At 33.9% G+C, this 22,889-nt stretch overlaps 1 protein-coding gene across 1 annotated transcript in view; it reads left to right on the top strand.

Moving 5' to 3' along the window:
- LOC138322995 (prosaposin-like) overlaps positions 1-22,889 on the top strand; it is a 34,777-nt gene that overhangs the window by 231 nt on the left and 11,657 nt on the right. Inside the window, exons 2-18 of the mRNA XM_069267285.1 lie at positions 10,693-10,856; positions 11,233-11,301; positions 11,508-11,576; positions 11,954-12,010; positions 12,529-12,606; positions 13,802-13,918; positions 14,354-14,416; positions 17,205-17,264; positions 17,562-17,672; positions 17,941-18,036; positions 18,390-18,452; positions 19,010-19,069; positions 19,422-19,487; positions 20,054-20,131; positions 20,464-20,526; positions 20,687-20,746; positions 21,915-22,052. Coding sequence (XP_069123386.1) covers positions 10,693-10,856; positions 11,233-11,301; positions 11,508-11,576; positions 11,954-12,010; positions 12,529-12,606; positions 13,802-13,918; positions 14,354-14,416; positions 17,205-17,264; positions 17,562-17,672; positions 17,941-18,036; positions 18,390-18,452; positions 19,010-19,069; positions 19,422-19,487; positions 20,054-20,131; positions 20,464-20,526; positions 20,687-20,746; positions 21,915-22,052 — 1,412 coding nt within the window. The remainder of the gene's footprint in view (positions 1-10,692; positions 10,857-11,232; positions 11,302-11,507; positions 11,577-11,953; positions 12,011-12,528; positions 12,607-13,801; positions 13,919-14,353; positions 14,417-17,204; positions 17,265-17,561; positions 17,673-17,940; positions 18,037-18,389; positions 18,453-19,009; positions 19,070-19,421; positions 19,488-20,053; positions 20,132-20,463; positions 20,527-20,686; positions 20,747-21,914; positions 22,053-22,889) is intronic.

The raw sequence follows: 22,889 nt of genomic DNA, 5'->3' as shown, positions 1-22,889 counted from the left end.
TTGACTTGTTTGTAAACGTAACGTTATATTTACCTGTGTCGAAATTAATTCTGTCAGGAATTCCGTATTCCTAAATACTTAGAAACGTTTACAATGTTGTTGTTTTTTATGTTTGAAGGTTAAATCTGTTAAGATAAATATTTTAAGAGCCCATGCAGTTTGTTGTCAGTGTTACATATTATACGTACGTTTGATAAATAAAACTTTCCACTGTAAAAAATATTACATGCACAGTATAGACTGTGGGGCTAGACTGTTACGCTTCATGGAGCAACGTTACAAAGTGAAAAATTTATAAAACACTACCTTCTTCTGTTAATATTGAATCAAATATCAATATACAAATATTGAATACAAAACCAATTAAACCATACATAACACACAAGATGCACTTAAATTACAAAAAGATCTAGAACCAGCAGGTAGGTGGGAGGAAAATTGGTTAATGTCCTTTCATTCGGACAAGTGTAACATCCTCAGCATCTCAAACAAATGCACAAAGACCAATTATACATACAAACTCCACGACCACAAATTACAACAAGTAACATTTTGCAAATATCTAGGAATCGCAATACTAAATAACTTACAATGGGACACACACATCAACAACATAAATGCAAATGCTAACAAGACACTAGGATTCTTGAAACAAAATCTCCAGATAAACTCACAACATATAAAAGAACAAGCTTACAAATCCATAGTCAGCACGCTACACATAACAAGTAGATACCACAACACAAGTTCAGTACAAGACATGATGGAAAACCTCAACTGGACCTCACTACGAATAGGAAGAACAAGAACACCTTTAATATTATTTTATAAAATCATGACCCCACGTTGCTACGCCAAAGACTATTCCCGTAACAATAGAATTGCCGCATGTGTTGTATTATCATTATACACTGATAATGATAATACTAGAAAGCATGGTTATTGAGTCCATGTCAGTGCAAACTGTAAATATAGACATAGGGCTGCCACCAAGGACATATTCAAACTTTTATTTTTCCCACTAACAATTAAACAATGGAACATCCTCCCGGTGTCTACAGTACAAAGCAATATACTGGAGGTCTTTAAGTCACATATCCTAAAAACAGAACTTGAAGACCTAAACCCCACTCCCTAAAACTCTATCATATTTTTATATATAACTATACACTAAAAAAAATAAATTACCTGCACCTTCACAATCACTGTAAATAATTTCACTCTTTTATTCACAATCAGGCCTTATGGCAATCCACCCAATACAATCATCGACATCGATAGATTTGTGTCACCAATAAGAAGAAAAAGAACTTTGATTTTCATATCTGTAGGATTGTCACACCATGACATGATGTATTCATATCTTCAATTCTCGCCAAGTACCAATTCTCACCATCATATGTGTGAGCTTATTTGTATGGTTACACACGAAATTTCATAGATAAATCATATTCTGATGGAAGACGTTACCATGCAGGTTTCCACATTGTTTGAAAATTCATGTGTAATCATACAAATAAATATGCGATGGTGAGAATTGGTCGCTGACCAGTAGAGTTCCAGATTCAAATAATTTACTAAATATCCTGGTTCCACTCAGACTTGTACAGAGACCTTACCAGTAATCGTGATTTAGGAAAATTTTTATTGTTTATGCATCTCATGAAACACATTATTTTCACATAAACAAAACAACACCATCATGAAGTATTCATCAGCAGCTCCAGACATTTGGGATTAGAATATGCACAAACACAATCACGACTACTGGTTTGGTCCCATTGAATTCAACATGCAAACTACTTGATTTTAGCAAAACAATTTCAATTTCAATAGCAAAGTATAGAGGAATCTTATTTCAAATGATTTCTATGAGGATCGAGACTACAAAGCAAATACCACTCTACTATATACATATTATGTAAATATGTTAGATATATATATTCTATATACGGTATCTGAAAAAAGATGGTATTAAATTGAGGTATGTGAGATATATATCTCATATATATTATATATATATATAGTCTGTTGTCATTTAAACATTTTAAGGATGATTCCTCTTTTTTTTTTTTAAAGATTATAATCATGCATGGCCATGAATATCTTAAATCTTATTTATTTGCAAAGGATCAATCTGGACTGTTTGACATATGATCATGGTCATGTCATGTGGTTTATTAATTTCTTCCTTGTCTATGCCATACGTCGTGTGGATACAAGGAAAACAAGCAGCATCCTGATCACCTTACTGTAAAGCCTGTGACTTGTAACGAGAAAATGTTATCATGAAGTGACAGCTGGCATCTTTTGATCAAGTAACAAGTCTATCTAGATATGTTGCTGGTGATATTCAGATTAAGTATTATGATTTTTAAGTGACTTTAAAACCGGACAACCACACGGGCAACACTTGGTATTTTATTCATTTTCGTCTGTATGAAACTTTGACATTTATCTTGTAAAACCAGCACCATTAGTCATCTTTTACTAATTACAAAATTCTCAAATAAAAACATATAAATATACATCAAATTACGAATAAAACATTGTTGTAGACAATCACATTTATATGTGATTGTCTACAACAAGGTACTTATTTGTAAGCATTAATAAATTAAAAGCATGACATATGGATAAAACATTGTTATAACAATGGTCTATCTAACATGTACAGTGGACAGTAGGTCCAAATTCATTATTGATCCTCTTGTCTTACCGATATATATATTTCATATGACTAATCATTACACAGATGTTTTCATTTCGCTGTGAAGTTCTGATAGCTGACTAAGTCATTTTACCTTATAAGTTACTACACAGAGTGCTCATGATAGACTTCTGGAACACTGTGTCCTCTCTGATCATTACTTATAAGACATGAGATAAATATCTTAAATTTATGTCCAACCATGGAATAGGGGGAGGAGACTGGGGGAAAGTATATGATATATGGGTAATGCCCTATCTGGACCTGCTTTAAATTTGATATTGACACTCTTAGCTACTGGGTATTATGTACCTTCCAAAACATATTACCCGGTACAGAAAGTTAGCTTCATCAGTCTCAAAATGGTTGGTGTGCTATATAATTATATAATTTGGCATGCACCCCATATATTGAACAACAAATTTTTTAGAAAAATCAAAGATTTATCTTGGTTTACAATCAAACTTACATAATCTAGTGTCTATAGGGTGTAACAAACCTTACCGATATGTATTATTACCAACTGTTCTTAGATATAATATGGTAATTTTAAGCAGATACAGTCACTAGCTATTGGTGATCTCCATAATCAGAAAAGATGGCGATGACGTCACACAAAGGTACATCCGGGCGCTCAAAGGTACAACTCCGTATATCTACACATAAACATAGAGGGAAAACAGCCGCTTGCGATGTTTGTTTACATTTTATTCTAATAAATAGTACGACAATCCGAGAACTATTTGCGTTATTTTAATTATAAAAAGGGTAAATAAAAATATTTAACAATAATATTTAGATATAAACATCTGGTATTTATATATTTTACTCCGTTTATACTCCATTTTCTACCGCCACGAGAAAAAAACACGGCCGCCATTAGACCTACGTATAAACATTGACAGAAGTTACAAAATTGACAGAAACTACAAATTAAATTCCAAGTTTCCCCAAATATTATACCGATATTTTAATAAGCAATTACTGTTTTCTAAGTCTTACTTGGTAAAACACCTTACGATGTGTGATTATGACCAAATTAAAATTTGCCTTCGTAGATACCCCAAGCGCACTGCAGCCATTACGTACAGTACTGCCGAGATCCCGAATTTCGTCATTTTTCATAGTCACAAAATTATGTATTCTGGTTAACTTTTTCGTTAGAAATTTTGAAATTTAGTTTATAACATTCAAATGAGTCATTTTATAGTTACTTTTTATCATATTTTTAAACAAAACTTCGAGTATTTTAGAATTCTCAAAGCCATGCGCAATGTGTCCTGGTCGGCATTTATAGTAAGTACGATCTACATTGTAGCTATATTCATAAATCTAAATGTAGTCTATCTAACATGTATTCAAATTATTTAAAAGTAATATCACCTCAATTTGGGACTTCACATAACGGCACATGGAATAAAAGTGATTAAAAAATAAAAAATAAACTCATGAAATTGAACGATTTCACTATTTTATTTTTCGAGATATCGGCAGCCATACTGTACGTCTACGTACACATACATGTATATCTTCATTTATGTGTAACGGTGGTTTATAACATTCATTTAAAATAATATATACATGGGAAAATAACGAAATATATATATATTTTACAAGTACTTATTGAGATATGTGTTTGTAATTACGTATAAATATTATTAATTTCCCAACTATCGGCTGTTGCCCGAGGTGATCTACCAGCGAAGCCATGCACGAGCGGCCGAGGTCTGGCCAGGTGGTTCACATTTCGTTACATTTATATTAAATAGTGTTATGAACAGATTTTTCGTGTATAACAGAAATATGATACATTGAAATCAATTATTTATTCATAACTTTTTCACAACATGGATTTCTACGTGTGAACAAAAAGCGGGTACGTGTGACGGCCCGGCACCGCTTCGCAAGCTGGCTTCAACACTAAATCAAAACAAATATATTTAGCAATAAACAATTGTAAATATAAATGTCTGTAACCTCTGAAACAATAAGAAACTATTTTGAAATCAGAATTTGCAAGTATGAAAGTGTATACTTTTGTCAACGTATCGATTGTGTATCAGGGATGTACATGTACGTATCTGTTATTGTTTTTATTAGTCGCCATACCGTGTTTGTACCTTTGAGGACCCGGATGTAAATTTTCTGTGACGTCACGCCATCTTTTCTGAAATCTCCTATTGGTGATCTCCGTAATCATTATATATTCCCTATTTACTATTACAGATTAACTTTAAAAAATCACTTTACCAAGAATTTGACTTGATCATGTACAGAAGTCTGAATAAGATTGACTTAAATTCTGTTGGCTTTCATGTTCTTGATTAATAAAACATGCATTCACAATAAAATTAGTACGCAATGTGAAATATCAGTAACGTAATTATTGAGTAAGGTACAATTCAGTTATTGAAATAAGCAATTCAGTTGCAGTTGTCAGAGCTAGTAGTAAATTGTGTGCCGATAAATAGTCATTATTCCTTATATTATATACTAGATAGAGTTTACTCTATACATGTACTTTCATGGTTATATTTCTTTCATAAGGTATATACGTACTGACAGCTGGTCAGTGGTTTTTCTCCGGGCACTCCGGTTTTCCCCCACCATCAAACCTTGCACGTCCTTACTTGACCCCTGGCTGCTAATAGGAAGTAAAACTAAAAAAAACATACCAAACCAAAACTATCAGAAAAATATATACATTCTAATTTCTATGTAGATATTAGTTTACGAAGTTGAATTACTATTGCTAAGATTTAATTAAGGCAGTTGAAAACACTGTCAAAGTCTATATTGACCGTCAATGTAAACCCTGAAAATGTGCAGCATTAGAGGAACATCACAACTTGTTTGTTTTGTGACGACATGGTTATTTGGATAAATAAAATGAATATAATTTACCCTGCAAAAGCTAAAACCGTATCAACCTTTCCAACTTTCTGCATTTTCAGACCATGTTGACTTTAATTTGTTTGATACATGATTATATATTGGCCCCATGTAGACATGTGATGTATATTGCAAACAACGTTTTAGAATAATAATTATAGTTACAATGTACAGTACAGGCATATATCCTTTTTATGTGGTAAACAACTGAATTTAATTGATTGCCAATGCAATCTTTAAGGCTTTAAAATGCATTTCAGCTTGTTGTACATGTATATATATATTGTCAATTATTTACAGTACATAAAATTCAACTCCAATGAGTCCAATAGTTAGGATATGTATAGTTGACAAAGTTATTCATGTGATGTGAGGTTAAAAGCCTGGACCTTGAACACTAATTCTCTGTACTTTGTATGGTGTATGGCTGATGACTAATAAAACTAAAACATATGGAACATCATAGCTGTATGATGGTAGTGTATTCATTATCATTCTATTTAACACTGAACTCTATAGCTATCGGATGGAATTGTATTCATTATCATTCAATTTTAATTCAACTTTTGATAAAACAAAACTCTAATTGCTATCTGATGGTAGCATATTAATGATCATTCAATTTTTATCTGCCCCTTTCACTGACATGGGGGATATTAATATGGGTTTGTCCGATGTCATTCTGTTTGTCTGTCTGTAACGCTTGGTTTCCGTGCCATATCTGCCACAAATCTTAAGCGATTTTTTTTGTAACTTGGTCACATGGTTAAATGTTCCAAAGGCTCGGATGAGTTCGCTCTGCATTTCTATCAGACCCTATTTTGTGGAGTTATCCGTTTAATTCTAACTCGCACAAATATTACCAGATTTTCTTTAAACTTGGTTACATGGTTAAACGTTCAGGGGGCCTTGGTTGATTTGATAGGCACTTTCATATATAGGACCCTATTTGGCGGAGTTATTGCCCTTTGAGTAACGAGAAATGCCATGTTTTGCTGTTTCCGTTAAATTACCCTCGCAAACATTACCAGATTTTCTCAACACTTGGTAACATGGTTAAATGTTTCAGGGCCTTGGCCATTATGATTGGGACTTTGATTTTGACCCTATTTGGCTGAGTCTGGCCCTTTAATTAACGGAAAACACAAGTTTTTTTCTGTTTCCATTCAATAACTCTTGCAAATATTACCGGATTTTCTCAAAATTTGGTAACATGGTTAAATGTCTCGGGGCCTTGGGCAGCTTTCATTGATCCCTATTTGGCGTATTTATGGGCCTTTGATTAAGGAGAGCGGGGGATATAAATTCTATTTGTTTGTTACTCGACTTTTGAGTATGTGATTCATTACTGTGTTAATATTAATGCACATCCTTCTAAGTCCTTTCTCCTTGTTGGATCACCAGATAAAACATTTGATGTATGTAATATTAGCTATACTTGAATACTTTCCATTAGCTATACTTGAATACTTTCCAGATAATTGTACTATTTATTCGATAGATGTCTTTTATCCTGTTCTTTTTTTTTTCCATAAAATGTTTACCCCTAACGACACCATCTAAACTCTTCTCATGATGATTTGACATGTTGGAATAAGTGTGTGATCTCAAAAGCTCTCTCAAAAATTGACAAAATAATCAATATATATATGTATCAGCCTAAAGTACCGACAGCTCGAGCTCTAGATCTGCTAATGTATACTCAAAAGGCAAGCACTCACATATTTTCTTAGAGCAATAAGGTTCAACATAGAAACACTTAAGTGTAAGGACAGATGGGATAATAGATAATAAGAGACACTTACCTAACAAGGAAGTAATATTTAATATAAAGATACTGATGACCAGACATAAATACCATATTCAACCCAAATAAGCGCCCAGGGCACTTAATTAGATAATTGCAAAATATGTAGGAGCGTCACTTAAATAATTAATAATATAAGCCTATGAGGGGGCGTTTAATAGGACCAAATTTGGACTACTTTTTGTGAAAATTATCGTACAAAGACTTGAAAGTATGTAGGCCTATTCATATGTATTTGTCTTCTTTCATTGTCCCGTTTTACTGTTCATGTCATATTATATGTAATCATGTTCATTTTATGTGTCTTGATAAAGGGGCAGATTGCCTGGAAAATTTGACAAATTTTTTGTCCACACTGTTGGAATATATACATGTATACAGCTGTATATGTTAATCCAAGGGAAGTGAAATTGTAACAAAGAGGGAGACCAGTTGGGGCTTTTATTGGGCAAAATATGGTATATAAGATCATGGTAACATAATTTCCTGTAAACGAAATGCATTTGCCTGTCTTATACTGCATCAAAATTTTAAAACACCTGTTTTTTAGATGGGTATTATATAAAATACCAGATAAGTGGTCAATTATCTAGAATACATGTTTAATATTCAGTGCAGTTGAGGAAGTTTGACTTGTCATTCAATTTAACTCAGTCAAGTTTCTTAAGTATTGTTATAGTTAAAAATGTACTGTAAATGTGATGCATATTTAATTATCATCTTATAAATCCAATGGATGATTTATGATGTATAATATACCTGTACTGTACATATACACAAATCTCTGCTAATTACAAATTAATATCAATTTTTTGGTTTAATTTTGGCTCCTCTTTATTTACTTCTTTGATAATTCGAAACATAACAAATTTGCTTGTAACAAATTATCTTTTGATACAAATGATTTTGTGATCTGGTCAAGTCAATTGTTGCTTTATTAGATTTTTCTTTCGGAAATTGAAGTCTGATATTGTTAAATTTAGACTTAAGGTTAAGTGAAACTTGGAGCCAAAAAAAATATGATCAAACGATTGTACAATTAATTTTTGATAATGAAAAATCTGCCAAAGAAGACATTATTGTTGTCGACATTGGAATTTGTGAGTGAGTTTAGTAACTACAGTTATTTAGAGTGCAATCAGCCTACGACTTTAATTAACATAAATAGTTTCAGAAACTCTATATCAAATATCTGTTATAAAAACAAATAATTTCTCCTGGTCTTTGGGATTCGTTATAGAAAAGTTTAACTGTATGTATAAGTATAAAGTTAGCATTCCAAAACTTGTATACTTTAACAAAGTATGTTGATTTGTTGCACCATAGTAAAAATAAAACTTGTATTTATCTTAAAAAGAGTTAACTTATGATAAACACTCCTTTAAAAATTCATGTAATATTAGTGAAGTGCAAAGCAGCAATTAGTGAAATGTTAACCATATCAAAGCATGAGTCTGTGTCAATGTTTGGTACTAACAAAACAAAATGCACTTCCAGTTTTGATTTTCTCAAAACTGGGTAAAATTAGAAATTTTCATGTTTTAAAAACTCATTTTAAATCATATCAATATATTGGGACAATTGGTCATATCAAGCCATGATATAATGTTTGAACTTTGTATTGATGTTTAAAATATTACACTAAATAGTAGTTAGCCGAGGGGAAATGCTTATAAACCGGAGGTCCCGCTGCCTGTTAACAAAGACAAAGAAGGAGTTTCCAATCTCTATGTATATATGTTTCACATAAAATTAACAATAGAAGGTACAAGAAGACAAAAGAGACATTAACACTGCAATATATGATGCTACTGAATATACCAGGTACATGTTATACCAAATGACACTTTATAATACCATAATTTATATTTAACATCACTACACATACTGTCTCTCACTCTCCTTCATTTATCTAAATGGAGGCAGGCCGATCCATCTCTTTAACACACTTATAAAATGGAAATATGATAGTGTAAATGGTGGCTGTTTTACTTGGTTATTATTATGTATACGTGTACATGTACCATACCGAAGTTGATTGTACAATGCTACACTTCACTAAACATAGGGGTATCAACCATAAAGTAGGTCACTGATGATATACATAAAAATGTTAGTTAAAGTTGATTCCAAGGTCTACAAAAAATTGCAAGTTTGTACACTGTTGAGTTCACTAAAACCACAAAACCACCACTTATGGTGGCTATAGAGGGACCAAAGTTTAGGGGGATAGGAGGAGAAAAGATAACATGATATGTGACTGTGTGAGCTTGCATTGACTGATATTTAGGCAGGAACGAGATAACATGATATGTGACTGTGTGAGCTTGCATTGACTGATATTTAGGCAGGAACGAGATAACATGATATGTGACTGTGTGAGCTTGCATTGACTGATATTTAGGCAGGAACGAGATAACATGATATGTGACTGTGTGTGAGCTTGCATTGATGACTGATATTTAGGCAGGAACGAGATAACATGATATGTGACTGTGTGAGCTTGCATTGATGACTGATATTTAGGCAGGAACGAGATAACATGATATGTGACTGTGTGAGCTTGCATTGACTGATATTTAGGCAGGAACGAGATAACATGATATGTGACTGTGTGAGCTTGCATTGATGACTGATATTTAGGCAGGAACGAGATAACATGATATGTGACTGTGTGAGCTTGCATTGACTGATATTTAGGCAGAAACGAGATAACTTGATATGTGACTGTGTGAGCTTGCATTGACTGATTATCAGGCAGGAACAAGATAACATGATATGTGACTGTGTGAGCTTGCATTGACTGATATTTAGGCAGGAATCAGATAACTTGATATGTGACTGTGTGAGCTTGCATTGACTGATATTTAGGCAGAAACGAGATAACATGATATGTGACTGTGTGAGCTTGCATTGACTGATATTTAGGCAGGAACGAGATAACATGATATGTGACTGTGTGAGCTTGCATTGACTGATATTTAGGCAGGAACGAGATAACTTGATATGTGACTGTGTGAGCTTGCATTGACTGATATTTAGGCAGGAACGAGATAATTTCTATACTTTAGTGTATCCATGTACCGGTACAAATGAAGATGGTTTTGCATGGCTTATCTTCTGTAGATATATATAGTGTTTAACAGGACGATCCCCAGATCATTACTACCTATACTAAATACTTGTTAGGTATGTGTGCTGTAGTAATACTTTCTGTGTCATTACAATGAGAATTGGTGAGAGATTACCTAGCTAACCTAGTATTAATTACATGTCCTTGTAGCTGTGGTTGAGAGCAGCGCTCTACTTGGTAGCAGTAAATGTACATGGGGTCCGTCTTACTGGTGCAGCCATGTTTCCCGAGCCAAGGAGTGCAATGCCGTCGACCACTGTCTGCAGTCTGTCTGGACCAAACAGAAGGTCTCTGCTGCATCCACCAGCGTTCAGGTAATTATACATATATAAGTACTGAAAGTTTAGTAAGGATTTTCTACGGGTTTCAATAAACCTTCTCTTTATGAATAAAGAAGTAAACTGTGTATAATAACATTTTGAGATCATATTTCTTTTACACTTATTGATTTTGACAGTTCCCATATTAAAACTGGTTTGCACAGGTTCAGATTCATGAAATAAAACTTGATTTGAAATACATTTCAATATTTTCAAGCACATCTAATTTTTAGGGAATTTACTTTTATGTTGTAAATGGCCAAATTCATGAAAGTAAATCACACAATCATGCGTACTATGTATATCCATGTTATGTTATTTGGTATACAAGGTGCCCTTCACTTAATACTTTGGTTTGTTATCTTTTCAGAGCACACAATGTGATCTGTGTGAAACAATGATCACCATGGTTCGAAAGGAACTGAAGAACAAGCCGGTGGTAAGTGTGAATGCCTTCTGACCAGTATCAACAGATTCTGGTATAACAACGCCGAATGACTTCTTTCTCTATGTAACAGTCATAACAGGAAAAGTTGCCAGGTGTTGTAAGCAGAAAAAAATGTTTAAATGTTACAACTATATAAAAAATCTGTTTTCTGTTGATCATGATAACAATTTATAACTATATATGTTTGTATGTTGTAGGAGAAAGTGGTGGAATACATGAAGGACCTCTGTAATATTCTCCCCTTCAACCAGACTTACAAGACAGAGGTAAGTTTATACTGTACAATAACCCACAGCAAATAAAATGTTATAATTTACAGGCGAGAAACAAATTTCTTTAAATTGCTTTGTCTAATCTGAGTTTCATATTAATGAGGATTTGATAGATAAGGTTACTATGTACAATACATTTGTAAAGAGTTTGAATTGTTGTCTTTTTCAGCAAGTTTGTAGTATGATTGTCAATTATTGTATGTTGTGTTATTAAAAAAATCAAAATATATTGTGATAGCATATATTTTTTCATGGTGAAATGATGCTGTTAATAAACAGTATCCACTGTAACATATTATATGTGGACTATTTTCTCTACATCTGTACTACTGATCATGAATACATATTGTTTACTTTTGTTCCCTCTGCAGTGTATCAATGGATTGAGTGATGTGGACATGGTAATCAAACTGTTACAGAGCAACATGGTAAGTTATGGCACATATGAACAAACTATAATAGTACATACAATTAATGTAATTATATTTAGTGTAAACCTTCACTATTTACTGTTTGTAACTTACAGGAATAGGCTGGGATTCATTTTTGCAAATCACATTTGTAGCTCTCGAAAGTGCCTTTCAAATAACAGCTTAGTATGATTTGTAAAACCAGTAGACTAGTTTGAAAATTTTTACATGGTATTTAGTTTCATGAATTTGAGGGAATCTATGAATTTAGCAAAATTGAAAACCCTGCAATATATATACTAGCAACTGTACAGTACATTACATTCTGTACCAAATACAAGGTAAAGTATTTAGGTATGGAAAATGAACAATACCGTACAAAATATAGATCTTTCTGTTATATATACCTGATTTATTGGCATGGTATTCATTTGACTAGTGAAGAAATACTGTTTTGAACTAATGATATATATGTTCTACCACAAAACAATTTATCTTTGGTGAAATGTATAATGATCCCATTGTTTGTTGTGTAGAGTGCCAAGGCCATGTGTGGAATATTTATGTCCTGTAGTGGGTTTGATGACCATGTAGACCATCACAAGCAGCCCGAGGTAAGGAACTATTAGTAACAGGATAGAGGGGTGTGATTTCAACACAGGGTCGATTCAGTCTTCACAATGATAAAAATAATCCAGAATGCTGGATAGACATTCATTAGATATAATAACAAAATTACTACTATTTTACAGATGAGATGTTCAAATATATATTTATTCAAGTATTTTTTTTTTTTATTATTATTAAAATGCAATATCATACATTTCTAGTGATAAGTCATGTGTCTTATGACTGTCTGATAGTTATTATGATAAGTCATGTGTCTTATGACTGTCTGATAGTTATTATGATAAGTTATGTATTTTATGACTGTATGATAGTTCTTAAAGATGCTCCACCGCTGACAAATGACATTTTTTCACTATCAAAAACACGAGCAGACGATTTAGTATTTCTCTTCAGTTACAAAAGTTACTTACTTTACACCATTACCACCATTGAACAGTTTGAGCTTCTAATTTCACTTCAAGTTAAAATTACAAAAAATAATTACATCCCGAAAAAATTCCGTGGCACTATATCCTACATGATAATGTATATGGAATTAAGTACTGATTGCGCATGCACCAAAGGCAAAATAAATTATTTTATAGTATTTTTTTGTTAATTAGACATATATATACACGATTAAACACCAATTATTGTTCAAGTGATTAATATCATTTATGCTCTGTCGGCGGTGGAGCATCTTAGAGATAAGTTATGTATTTTATGAGTGTCTGATAGTTCTTATGATAAGTCATGTATTTTATGACTGTGTGATAGTTCTTATGATAAGTTATGTATTTTATGACCGTAAGATAGTTCTTATGATAAGTTATGTATTTTATGACCGTAAGATAGTTCTTACGATAAGTTATGTATTTTATGACCGTAAGATAGTTCTTATGATAAGTTATGTATTTTATGACCGTAAGATAGTTCTTACGATAAGTTATGTATTTTATGACCGTAAGATAGTTCTTATGATAAGTTATGTATTTTATGACCGTAAGATAGTTCTTACGATAAGTTATGTATTTTATGTCTGTATGATAGTTCTTACGATAAGTTATGTATTTTATGACTGTATGATAGATCTTATGATAAGTTATGTATTTTATGACTGTCTGATAGTTTTTATGATAAGTTATGTATTTGATGCCATACCAGTAACTATACATACTAACACACTCACAACTGTTTCAGACCAATGTCCTAGTTCCCCTGGTACAGGCTTCTCCCGTCAAAGCTGGAGACATTTGTACTGATTGTGTCAACTTTGTGACAGACCTCAAGAACCTTCTTACTGACCCCAACACAGAGGTAGGTGAAATGTACATAGGCTTGTGTCCGTTGACAAAGAGGTTTAACTTGTGGTAAACTAGTAGTATGTTCTGTACATTATAAATGAGTGTTTTAACTAGCTGTTTGGTTCCTTATCCTCCGTAAAACATGTTTTGGGGGATATTAATTTGGGTTCTGTCCTTCCTAGTAGCGTTTTAAATCCATTGACATTTTGTATTGCTTCTTGTCCAGTTCAATGTGGTTTGCACTGTGTCTTGGCCAAGAAAAAAATCACTTTTCAGTCCACTGAGACATTTTCATATTCTAAAATACTTTGTCAGTTTTCTCCCATATGTTGGCTTTGATCTTTAACTTGTAAACAACTGTAAATACATAATAGTTACTATCTAGGGCGTTGGATACCCATGAGAAGAGGATGGATGTATTGAATTATGTGTTGTTTTCTTGTTACAGAGCCAGCTGATTGGGATGCTTAAACAGATTGTATGTGCCCAGCTTGGATCTGTGGAGGCCATTGTTAGTACCTTTGTGTTCATATATAACATGGAAAGTTTTATGTCTTTAGAACTGAAGTTACTTAATTTATATAATGGACACTTTATGATTGATCTTACTATGGAATGATAGAAAATTTGACGAGGATAAAAGAATAAAAATGCTTTGTATTTCAAAATTAATCCATAGGTAAATACACCAATATTTATAGTTCCATCACTAATGTTGTTACAAAGTGGGAAGGGAGACAACTTACTGAGGTTATATAGGGATTGTACGTATTTTTCTAATTTTCATAGCGGCTATGAAAAGCAGAAGCTATCTACATATCCCATGGAGCGCATTAGCGCTCCTCAGAAGATATGTAGATAGCTTCTGCTATTTGTAGCCGCTACGGAAATTAGAAAAATACATTCAATCCATATATTTGCATTAGAATAATTTATGAAAATAAAAATTATTGAAAGGTTTTTTAGCTCACCTGGTCCGAAGGACCAAGGTGAGCTTATGCCATACCGTGGCGTCCGGCGTCCGTCGTCCGTCGTCCGTCGTCCGTCGTCCGTCGTCCGTCGTCCGTCCGTCCGTCCGTCCGTCAACAATCGACTTCTTCTCCATAACCGCTGGTCGGATTTCAACAAAATTTGACTGGTAGCATCCTTATGGGCTACTAACTGAAAATTGTACAAATGATGGGGCTGACCCCCCAGGGGCCTGAGAGGCGGGGCCAAAAGGGGTCAATTTGGCTATTTCCATATAAACGACTTCTTCTCTGAAACCAAGCATGGGATAGCACCCATAATGCAATGGTAGCATCCTTATAGGGTGGGGATTCAAAATTGTACAAATGATGGGGCTGACCCCCCGGGGGCCTGAGGGGCGGGGTCAAATGGGGTCAATTTGGCTATTTCCATATAAACGACTTCTTCTCTGAAACTAAGCATGAGATAGCACTCATAATGCAATGGTAGTATCGTTATAGGGTGGGGATTCAAAATTGTACAAATGATGTGGCTGACCCCCGGGGGCCTGAGGGGCGGGGTCAAAAGGGGTCAATTTGGCTATTTCCATATAAACGACTTCTTCTCTGAAACCAAGCATGGGATAGCACCCATAATGCAATGGTAGCATCCTTATAGGGTGGGGATTCAAAATTGTACAAATGATGGGGCTGACCCCCCGGGGGCCTGAGGGGCGGGGTCAAAAGGGGTCAATTTGGCTATTTCCATATAAACGACTTCTTCTCTGAAACCAAGCATGGGATAGCACCCATAATGCAATGGTAGCATCCTTATAGGATGGGGATTCAAAATTGTACAAATGATGGGGCTGACCCCCCGGGGGCCTGAGGGGCGGGTCAAAAGGGGCCAATTTGGCTATTTCCATATAAACGACTTCTTCTCTGAAACTAAGCATGGTATAGCACCCATAATGCAATGGTAGCATCTTTATAGGGTGGGGATTCAAAATTGTGCAAATGATGGGGCTGACCCCCAGGGGGCCTGAGGGGCGGGGTCGAAAGTGGCCAATTTGGCTCTTTCCATATAAACGACTTCTTCTCTGAAACTAAGCACGGTATAGCACCCATAATACAATGGTAGTATCCTTATAGTGTTCAAAGTTTATAGTATAGGATTCAAAATTGTGCAAATGATAGGGCTAACCCCCCGGGGGCCTGAGGGGCGGGGTCAAAAGTGGTCAATTTCCATATAAATGACTTTTTCTCTGCAACTTAACATGGGATTACGCTCATAATGCAATGGTTACATCCTTATAGGGTTTGGATTCAAAATTTTGCAAATGATGGGGCTGACCCCCCGGGGGCCTGAAGGGTGGGGTCAAAAGGGGTCAATTTAGCTATTTCTATATAAACGACTTCTTCTCTGCAACTAAGAATGGAAGAGCACTTATAATGCAATGGTAGCATCCTTATAGGGCTGGGATTTGAAATTGTACAAATGATAGGGCTGACCCCCGGGGCCTTAGACGGCAATAGATGCGAGGTCAAAAGGTCAATTAGGCTACTATTTTCATATAAATTACTTTGTCTCTGAACCTATGTATTGGATAGCATATTTGTATGGTATCAATAGCATCATTGTATGGTTGTGATTCAAAATTAAACTTTGGGAGTCAATTTGCTTATTTTTCTAATTGTCAGAGTCTTGTGATAATTACTAACAAAAAACCAGGTGAGCGATACAGGCCCTCTGGGCCTCTTGTTTATAATTAAAATTATGACACTCCTCTACGACGAGAAACAAGATTAATGGAACAGGTGGATGACAAAGTCGTTCCACAACGCCACGTTTTCAAGCTTCCGCCTTGCGGCAGACCTTTTTGTTTGCAAATGACAAACGAGAAACAAGAAATATAGTTAAAATAAGATTTGATTGACTTGTTACAGTAAACCTTAGTTGATTTTATATCAGGAAACAACACATTAAAGATTATACATAAAAATATTGTGGGGGACTATTATTTATTGATAGGAAACTGGCGTGATGTTTGAAATCAGCTGATCAATGCACGAGAATCGTTGTATTCATAGTGTTTTCATAGGCAAATGCTTGTTTTCATCAGTTGGTTGATTCATATAGTGACAAAACACTCAGAATGTAAATATATAACAGTTGATGTATCCCCTGTAGTTAAAACTGTTTGATACCGGTAAGTGTCAAACTGTTAGAAGAAGAGAAGTCAGTCTTTCAGTATTTCACTTCACTTTGCTGTATTCTTAAAATGTAAACTTGGATTATGAGTTTTGCTTTAATTACCTCCACTGTTGATCAATCCTTGACTGTTTTTGTAGTGTGATGACCTGGTTGATACCTATATACCTCAGGGATTGAACATTCTCTCCTCCTATGTGGTAAGTTCTCCAGTCTATAAAATTATATCTAGCTTGATAAATAAAGAAACACAGGTCTCTGTACTGCCAAACCTTTTACTGTAAACTTATTTAGGTACTTCTTAAAGATCCAACTCTGGAATCCTTCCATTTCTGTCTGTAAAAGTTTCATTTTGTGATATTTTGAGTTCGTAATTGCGTAACCTACCTATTATAAATTTAGAATAATATCTCAACATCATATTTTATGTTCTTGTGTATGTCAAAGTTTTGACTACCTGGGATTATAGTATTTCTTTGTTCTGTACTTTTTTATAGGATCCACAAGTGGAATGCAGTGCAGTTGGATTCTGTACTGGCCAACAAACACCAGAAATGCAATCCAAATTCAATGACATGAAGAAGTTTGTTTTAGTGGTGCTCAAAAAGGTAATTTTAGAATCTGGGAAAAATGTTGATTTTGGAGGCAAACAAAGGCCAATATCCAATTTGGATATTGTCAATTAAATGTTTTCAGTACTGCTTTTAAAGGCCCAAGGTGTTCTTAGAATATAATAAGGTAAAGTTATTTTCGTGTTTTTGAGCAGCTATTTTCAATTTATCAGCCTACAGACAAGTTTTATTTAAGACCTTTGACAGTGCTAGGCCGGGCAGTGATTTACATGTATCTGATATGACTTCATGTACTTATTTACAGATGGGTCTCCATGTATCGACCAATGCCCTGGAATGTGATGCCTGTAAGGCAGTCACCTCTGACATCAGAAACATGGCCCGGGATACCACAATACAGGTATGGTGTAAGCTGGCGTCCTGCTGGATCAATAAACAATCTTAGACTTCAGTTTTTCTTTGCCAACAAAAACTGATCACATTATGTAACAGTACATCTGTATATGGCTAAATGAAATCTGAAGACAGTTTAAGGCTTTAGAATATTTCTAGGTCTTGTGACGTGTTGATTCTACATTCCTTTCTTATTGGCATACTGTTTCTGATTTAAGAAATTTAATTCTAACTAAACATTGTGACATTGAGACAAAGTATTATTCAAACCTTTTAGTGATGAGTTTCTTGTTTATAGTGATTATAGAGAAAAAAATGAGTGTAATAGTTATTAATATATAATTAACTTTTGGTTTACAGAGGAAGGTGGTTGACTTCATTGAACAGAATGTGTGTTCCCATTTTGGTGACTTGAAAACCTTGGTAAGTCCATGTTACTTCTAGTTGTATAGCGTATGAACTTCTTCCTGATAGAGTAGCAAATTACCTTCAGTGTTCTGTAGTTATCACGTATGTAGCTATTTATTTGACAAGTATGTATATATCATGTTGAATTAGAGTCTTATGAACTCATTGACATCTTAAAGGTCAAGGGCACAACCTTCTATCATGCACATCTTAACGGTCATGAGCACAACCTTCTATCTTTGACATCTTAAAGGTCAAGTGCACAACCTTCTATCATGGACATCTTAAAGGTCAAGGGCACAACCTTCTATCATTGACATCTTAAAGGTCAAGGGCACAACCTTTGATAACATTTCAAATGACCTTCAGAATATCAACTCTTGTTAGACGAGTCAAACTAAGCAATATGTAGAGTCATGTAGTCAGTATTAAGTAACTAATTGGCTAACAAAGTTGTCTTTGTACCATCAGATGTCTCTCTCAAAATAAATGCTTGACTCCAATGTTTTGTATGGCATTAGTCTGTCATGCAGGTAAAAGTTCTGATGAAAACATTTTGTCTTATTTTCCAGTGTACACAGGCTATTGAGGACAACTACGTGGTTGTGTTCCAGCTGATTGCTGGATCTTTGGTAGGTATACACTGACTTATAGTTTGGTTGGTTTCCATTAGCTTTAACAACCATTATCTATTGATCCCCCTGGTTAGATATAAAATAATATATAGGTTCACGTGACCAATGATGTGAGTTTTCTATGGGTATAAAATGATATCCCTTTTATTATGGCCATAAGCTAGTTTAGACACTGTTGTACATCTTTATCAGGGTTACAAAGTATATAGTTAAATTAAAGTTAAGTTATTCTAGATAATCTGAAAATAGTATAAAAAATTGTCACAAGTTTTGACTGCAGATGTTAAATGAGAGATGTTTTTCATTAAAAATCACAGCTGTTTAATTGAAAGCGATGTCTGTTTGCCAGGTTGACGACCAGGTTTGTGTAGACCTTGGTATGTGTGCCAGCTCTGTGGGACTTACTCAATCAAAGGTAACAACTGCTATAAATAGACTTAATTAGGGAGGAAATATTGTAAATACTAAGTCCTGTTTTGGCGCAATCAAATTTTGCTGCAAAAGCGATCTCAAACAGGTTAGCACAATGATGAATCTGCAGACTCACCATAATGGCTATACATTAAACAGAAAATGTAAATAGCACAATCATATTATAGCGTAGCACTTTAGGATGAAATGCTAAAATAAGATTACAACTGAAATGTGTACAATTACAGAACTGACATGTGGTTAACATTATGGAAATGAGAAGTGAAGATTTGCAGCTCCTCGCATTTTGAAAATTTTGAACAATGAACATTTTTCATAGTGCTCTCTTTTAATCAATTGTAAATAGTCCATACTACAATTTGTAGATATGAAGGCTAATATGAAACATTGTACATGTATATATAGTCAAACTAGCTATAAAGGACACCTATATAAGGACAGACTCATCAACCCCATTGTATAGGACAATTTTGCTATGTCCCTTTGGTGTCCATTATAGGTAGATTTGACTGTATAACACACTTTATAATTTTATATCATTCATTACAGCTGGGATCCATCCCATGTGAGGCCTGCACAGTTGTCATTAACGCCATCAGCACCCTCGAGAGTTCACCCACAGTACAGGTAGGTGTTATCACGGAGAGAAAACTCAAAAGGAAAAGCCTTTACAGTCATATTGATCATGTGGGTTTTTAGAGTTTGTTGCTTCCCTTGATAAAAAATTGTATTGTCAGGTATAGGTAGGTTGCTTGGTGCTAAATTTATCATCTAATAAATCTGTCCTGCTCATAAACACCAACGTTGTTAGTGATTCTCCATTAAACATTATGTTGGTTACTGTAGAACATACAGGCTGCTGAAATCATACAAAGACAGCAAATCGTGAAAATTTTGTGAAGGATTGCCATCAAATAAATGCAATTGATAATTACAAAGTGTTTATATTTTCCATGCAGAACACGGTGAAGAACTTCATCGATAACTATGTATGTCCCAAGCTTGGAAGTGCTGCCGGCCAGGTATGTATCACTTTTAAATGCTTGTTATAATATTATTGTAATTGTTTTAATATGTTCATTTCATTAATATTGAGATAAAGTCTAGTTGATTTGACATCCCAATGGAGATTGTTGATGATCAATTTTCATATATAATTAGGATTTATTTTATTGATTTTAGTGCAAGACTGATGTTGACATGTATAGTCAGGCTGCTTTTGAAATTTTGAAAGAAATTTTGGTAAGTTTTATTTTGACAAATACTCAAATATCAAACATTGATTCACAATAATAATGGGAGCAATTACATTCCATATCATTCAATTTTAGGTAATCATTTGAAAATCATCTTTAAGTAATTAGAAGTAAAATAGAAATTATTAATATGCCATCTGAAAAAAGATATTTTGGGATAATTGGTTAAGTGAAAAGTGAAAAGGAAATCAATGACATTGGTTTGGGCTATTTGATTTGATTTGTATTTTTAATACAACGCGACTAGCGTTTGTATTAATGCTATCCGGTTTACTATTGATGTGTATAAGGACTGAGTAGGACTTGCCCTACAATGACATCTAGTGGTGACCTCTTGAACCATTTCATTCATAAACTTCCATTCATAAATTCCCTATTCATTGAATAATATTCCTTTGGACCAATCAGTAGCCATGGGAAGACTGCCTTCTGGTTGGTAGAACACACAGAGTGTGTATAGAATACACAGAGTGTTATATAATACACAGCCCATCTAGGTCAACTGTTGCCTACTGGTGACTCCTCTGTCCAACTGACATAATCTCTGTTAATGATAATTCAAATTGGACTTACTATCTAAGGCTTGTGGACATAAGAGTTTTAAAGTAAACTAATCATATGCCCTTTTTGTGTACTTTAAAAATAATGTTTTTAAATGAATGTTAAACACAGATCTGAGGTAAAGGCAAAATAACTTATAAGGCTGCCCTCATATGTACATGGTTTTACCAAAATAAGTGTATGTGCAACATAAGAAACAAGAGTATATTAAGGATAAAAACTCATTTTAATGAAGACTTTTGTTTTCTTTGTAATTTTCATGTATGAACTTTAATTAAGAAAAATGTCAAACAAAACATATGTATTTTCTGCGATCAGTTGAATGTTCTTGAAATAATTGATATTAAAGTCTTGTCTTTATAATATGGTTTATATATTTTGATTTTGGAAATGCATTTGATTTCATACTATTTTTCTGTTTCTGCTGCGTTGTATTTGCAGTACTTTGAGTACTTTGTATTTTTTTTTTTTTTTTATGTGCATTTCAATTTCTGGTTGATAACATTTACCTTGTGTATGATTGTATTTCTAGTTTATTTAGTTCTTGATGGGGATGGAAATATCTTACAGAATATGATTCTTGTTACTTGTAGAATGCTGGCTACTTGTGTGGCAAAATGAACTTGTGTGCTGCTCCTGCTCCTAAGTTAAAAAGCAACGGGGCCCTTTGTGAAGTTTGTACAACAATTCTGACAGAAGTTGACAATCTGCTGAAGGACCAAAATACTCAGGTAATTATAATTACTAGTCTATTTGTGACATACAGGTGAAACTCAGGTAATTATAATGACTAGTCTATTTGTGACATACAGGTGAAACTCAGGTAATTATAATGACTAGTCTATTTGTGACATACAGGTGAAACTCAGGTAATTATAATGACTAGTCTATTTGTGACATACAGGTGAAACTCAGGTAATTATAATGACTAGTCTATTTGTGACATACAAGTGGAACTTAGGTAATTGTAATGTCTAGACTATTTGTGACATACAGGTAAAATTCATTAAGTCGAAGGTGAAATCTTTAGCAATCTGAGAGTTCCAGCCAAGTGTACTTGATTTATATACAGTAAAACGTTAGTTGAAGACCAACAAAATACTTTCAATAAAACAAAGTCTTTTAGTTAAATGTGTTCAAGTTGCAAGGTTTATCTGTTGATTTTGAACTATTTATTTCAAGAAATGGGAATGATGCTCTCAGTGTGGTCAGTTAGACATTGTAACCTTTAACATTGTGTCTGGTCCTGAAATGTTTATTTACAGTTCTATAAAGGATGATTTAGTTCCAAGTGTAGTCTGAAATCCATGTAAACTTTATTACTAACATTTGAACCTTTAAACTACATTAAAAAACAGGAAAAATATTCTTTCCTGGACTCCAGAATTGTCCGTAATTTATTGCATGTATTGAAAAATAACTCTGAAAAATTCTGAATTCATTATCATTTATTCCATTGAGGCATTTTAAAATAATCACACATACTGGTAACATTCAGTTTATGCAAATAGTTCTTTAAAAAATATAAATATATCTGCTTGATATACTGCGACACATATGATTGGTAA

This window comes from Argopecten irradians, chromosome 5 (assembly GCF_041381155.1).
Source record: "Argopecten irradians isolate NY chromosome 5, Ai_NY, whole genome shotgun sequence".
NCBI lineage: Eukaryota > Metazoa > Mollusca > Bivalvia > Pectinida > Pectinidae > Argopecten > Argopecten irradians.
The sequence above is the reverse complement of the archived record's forward strand: the minus strand, read 5'-3'. Positions and strand labels throughout refer to the sequence as shown.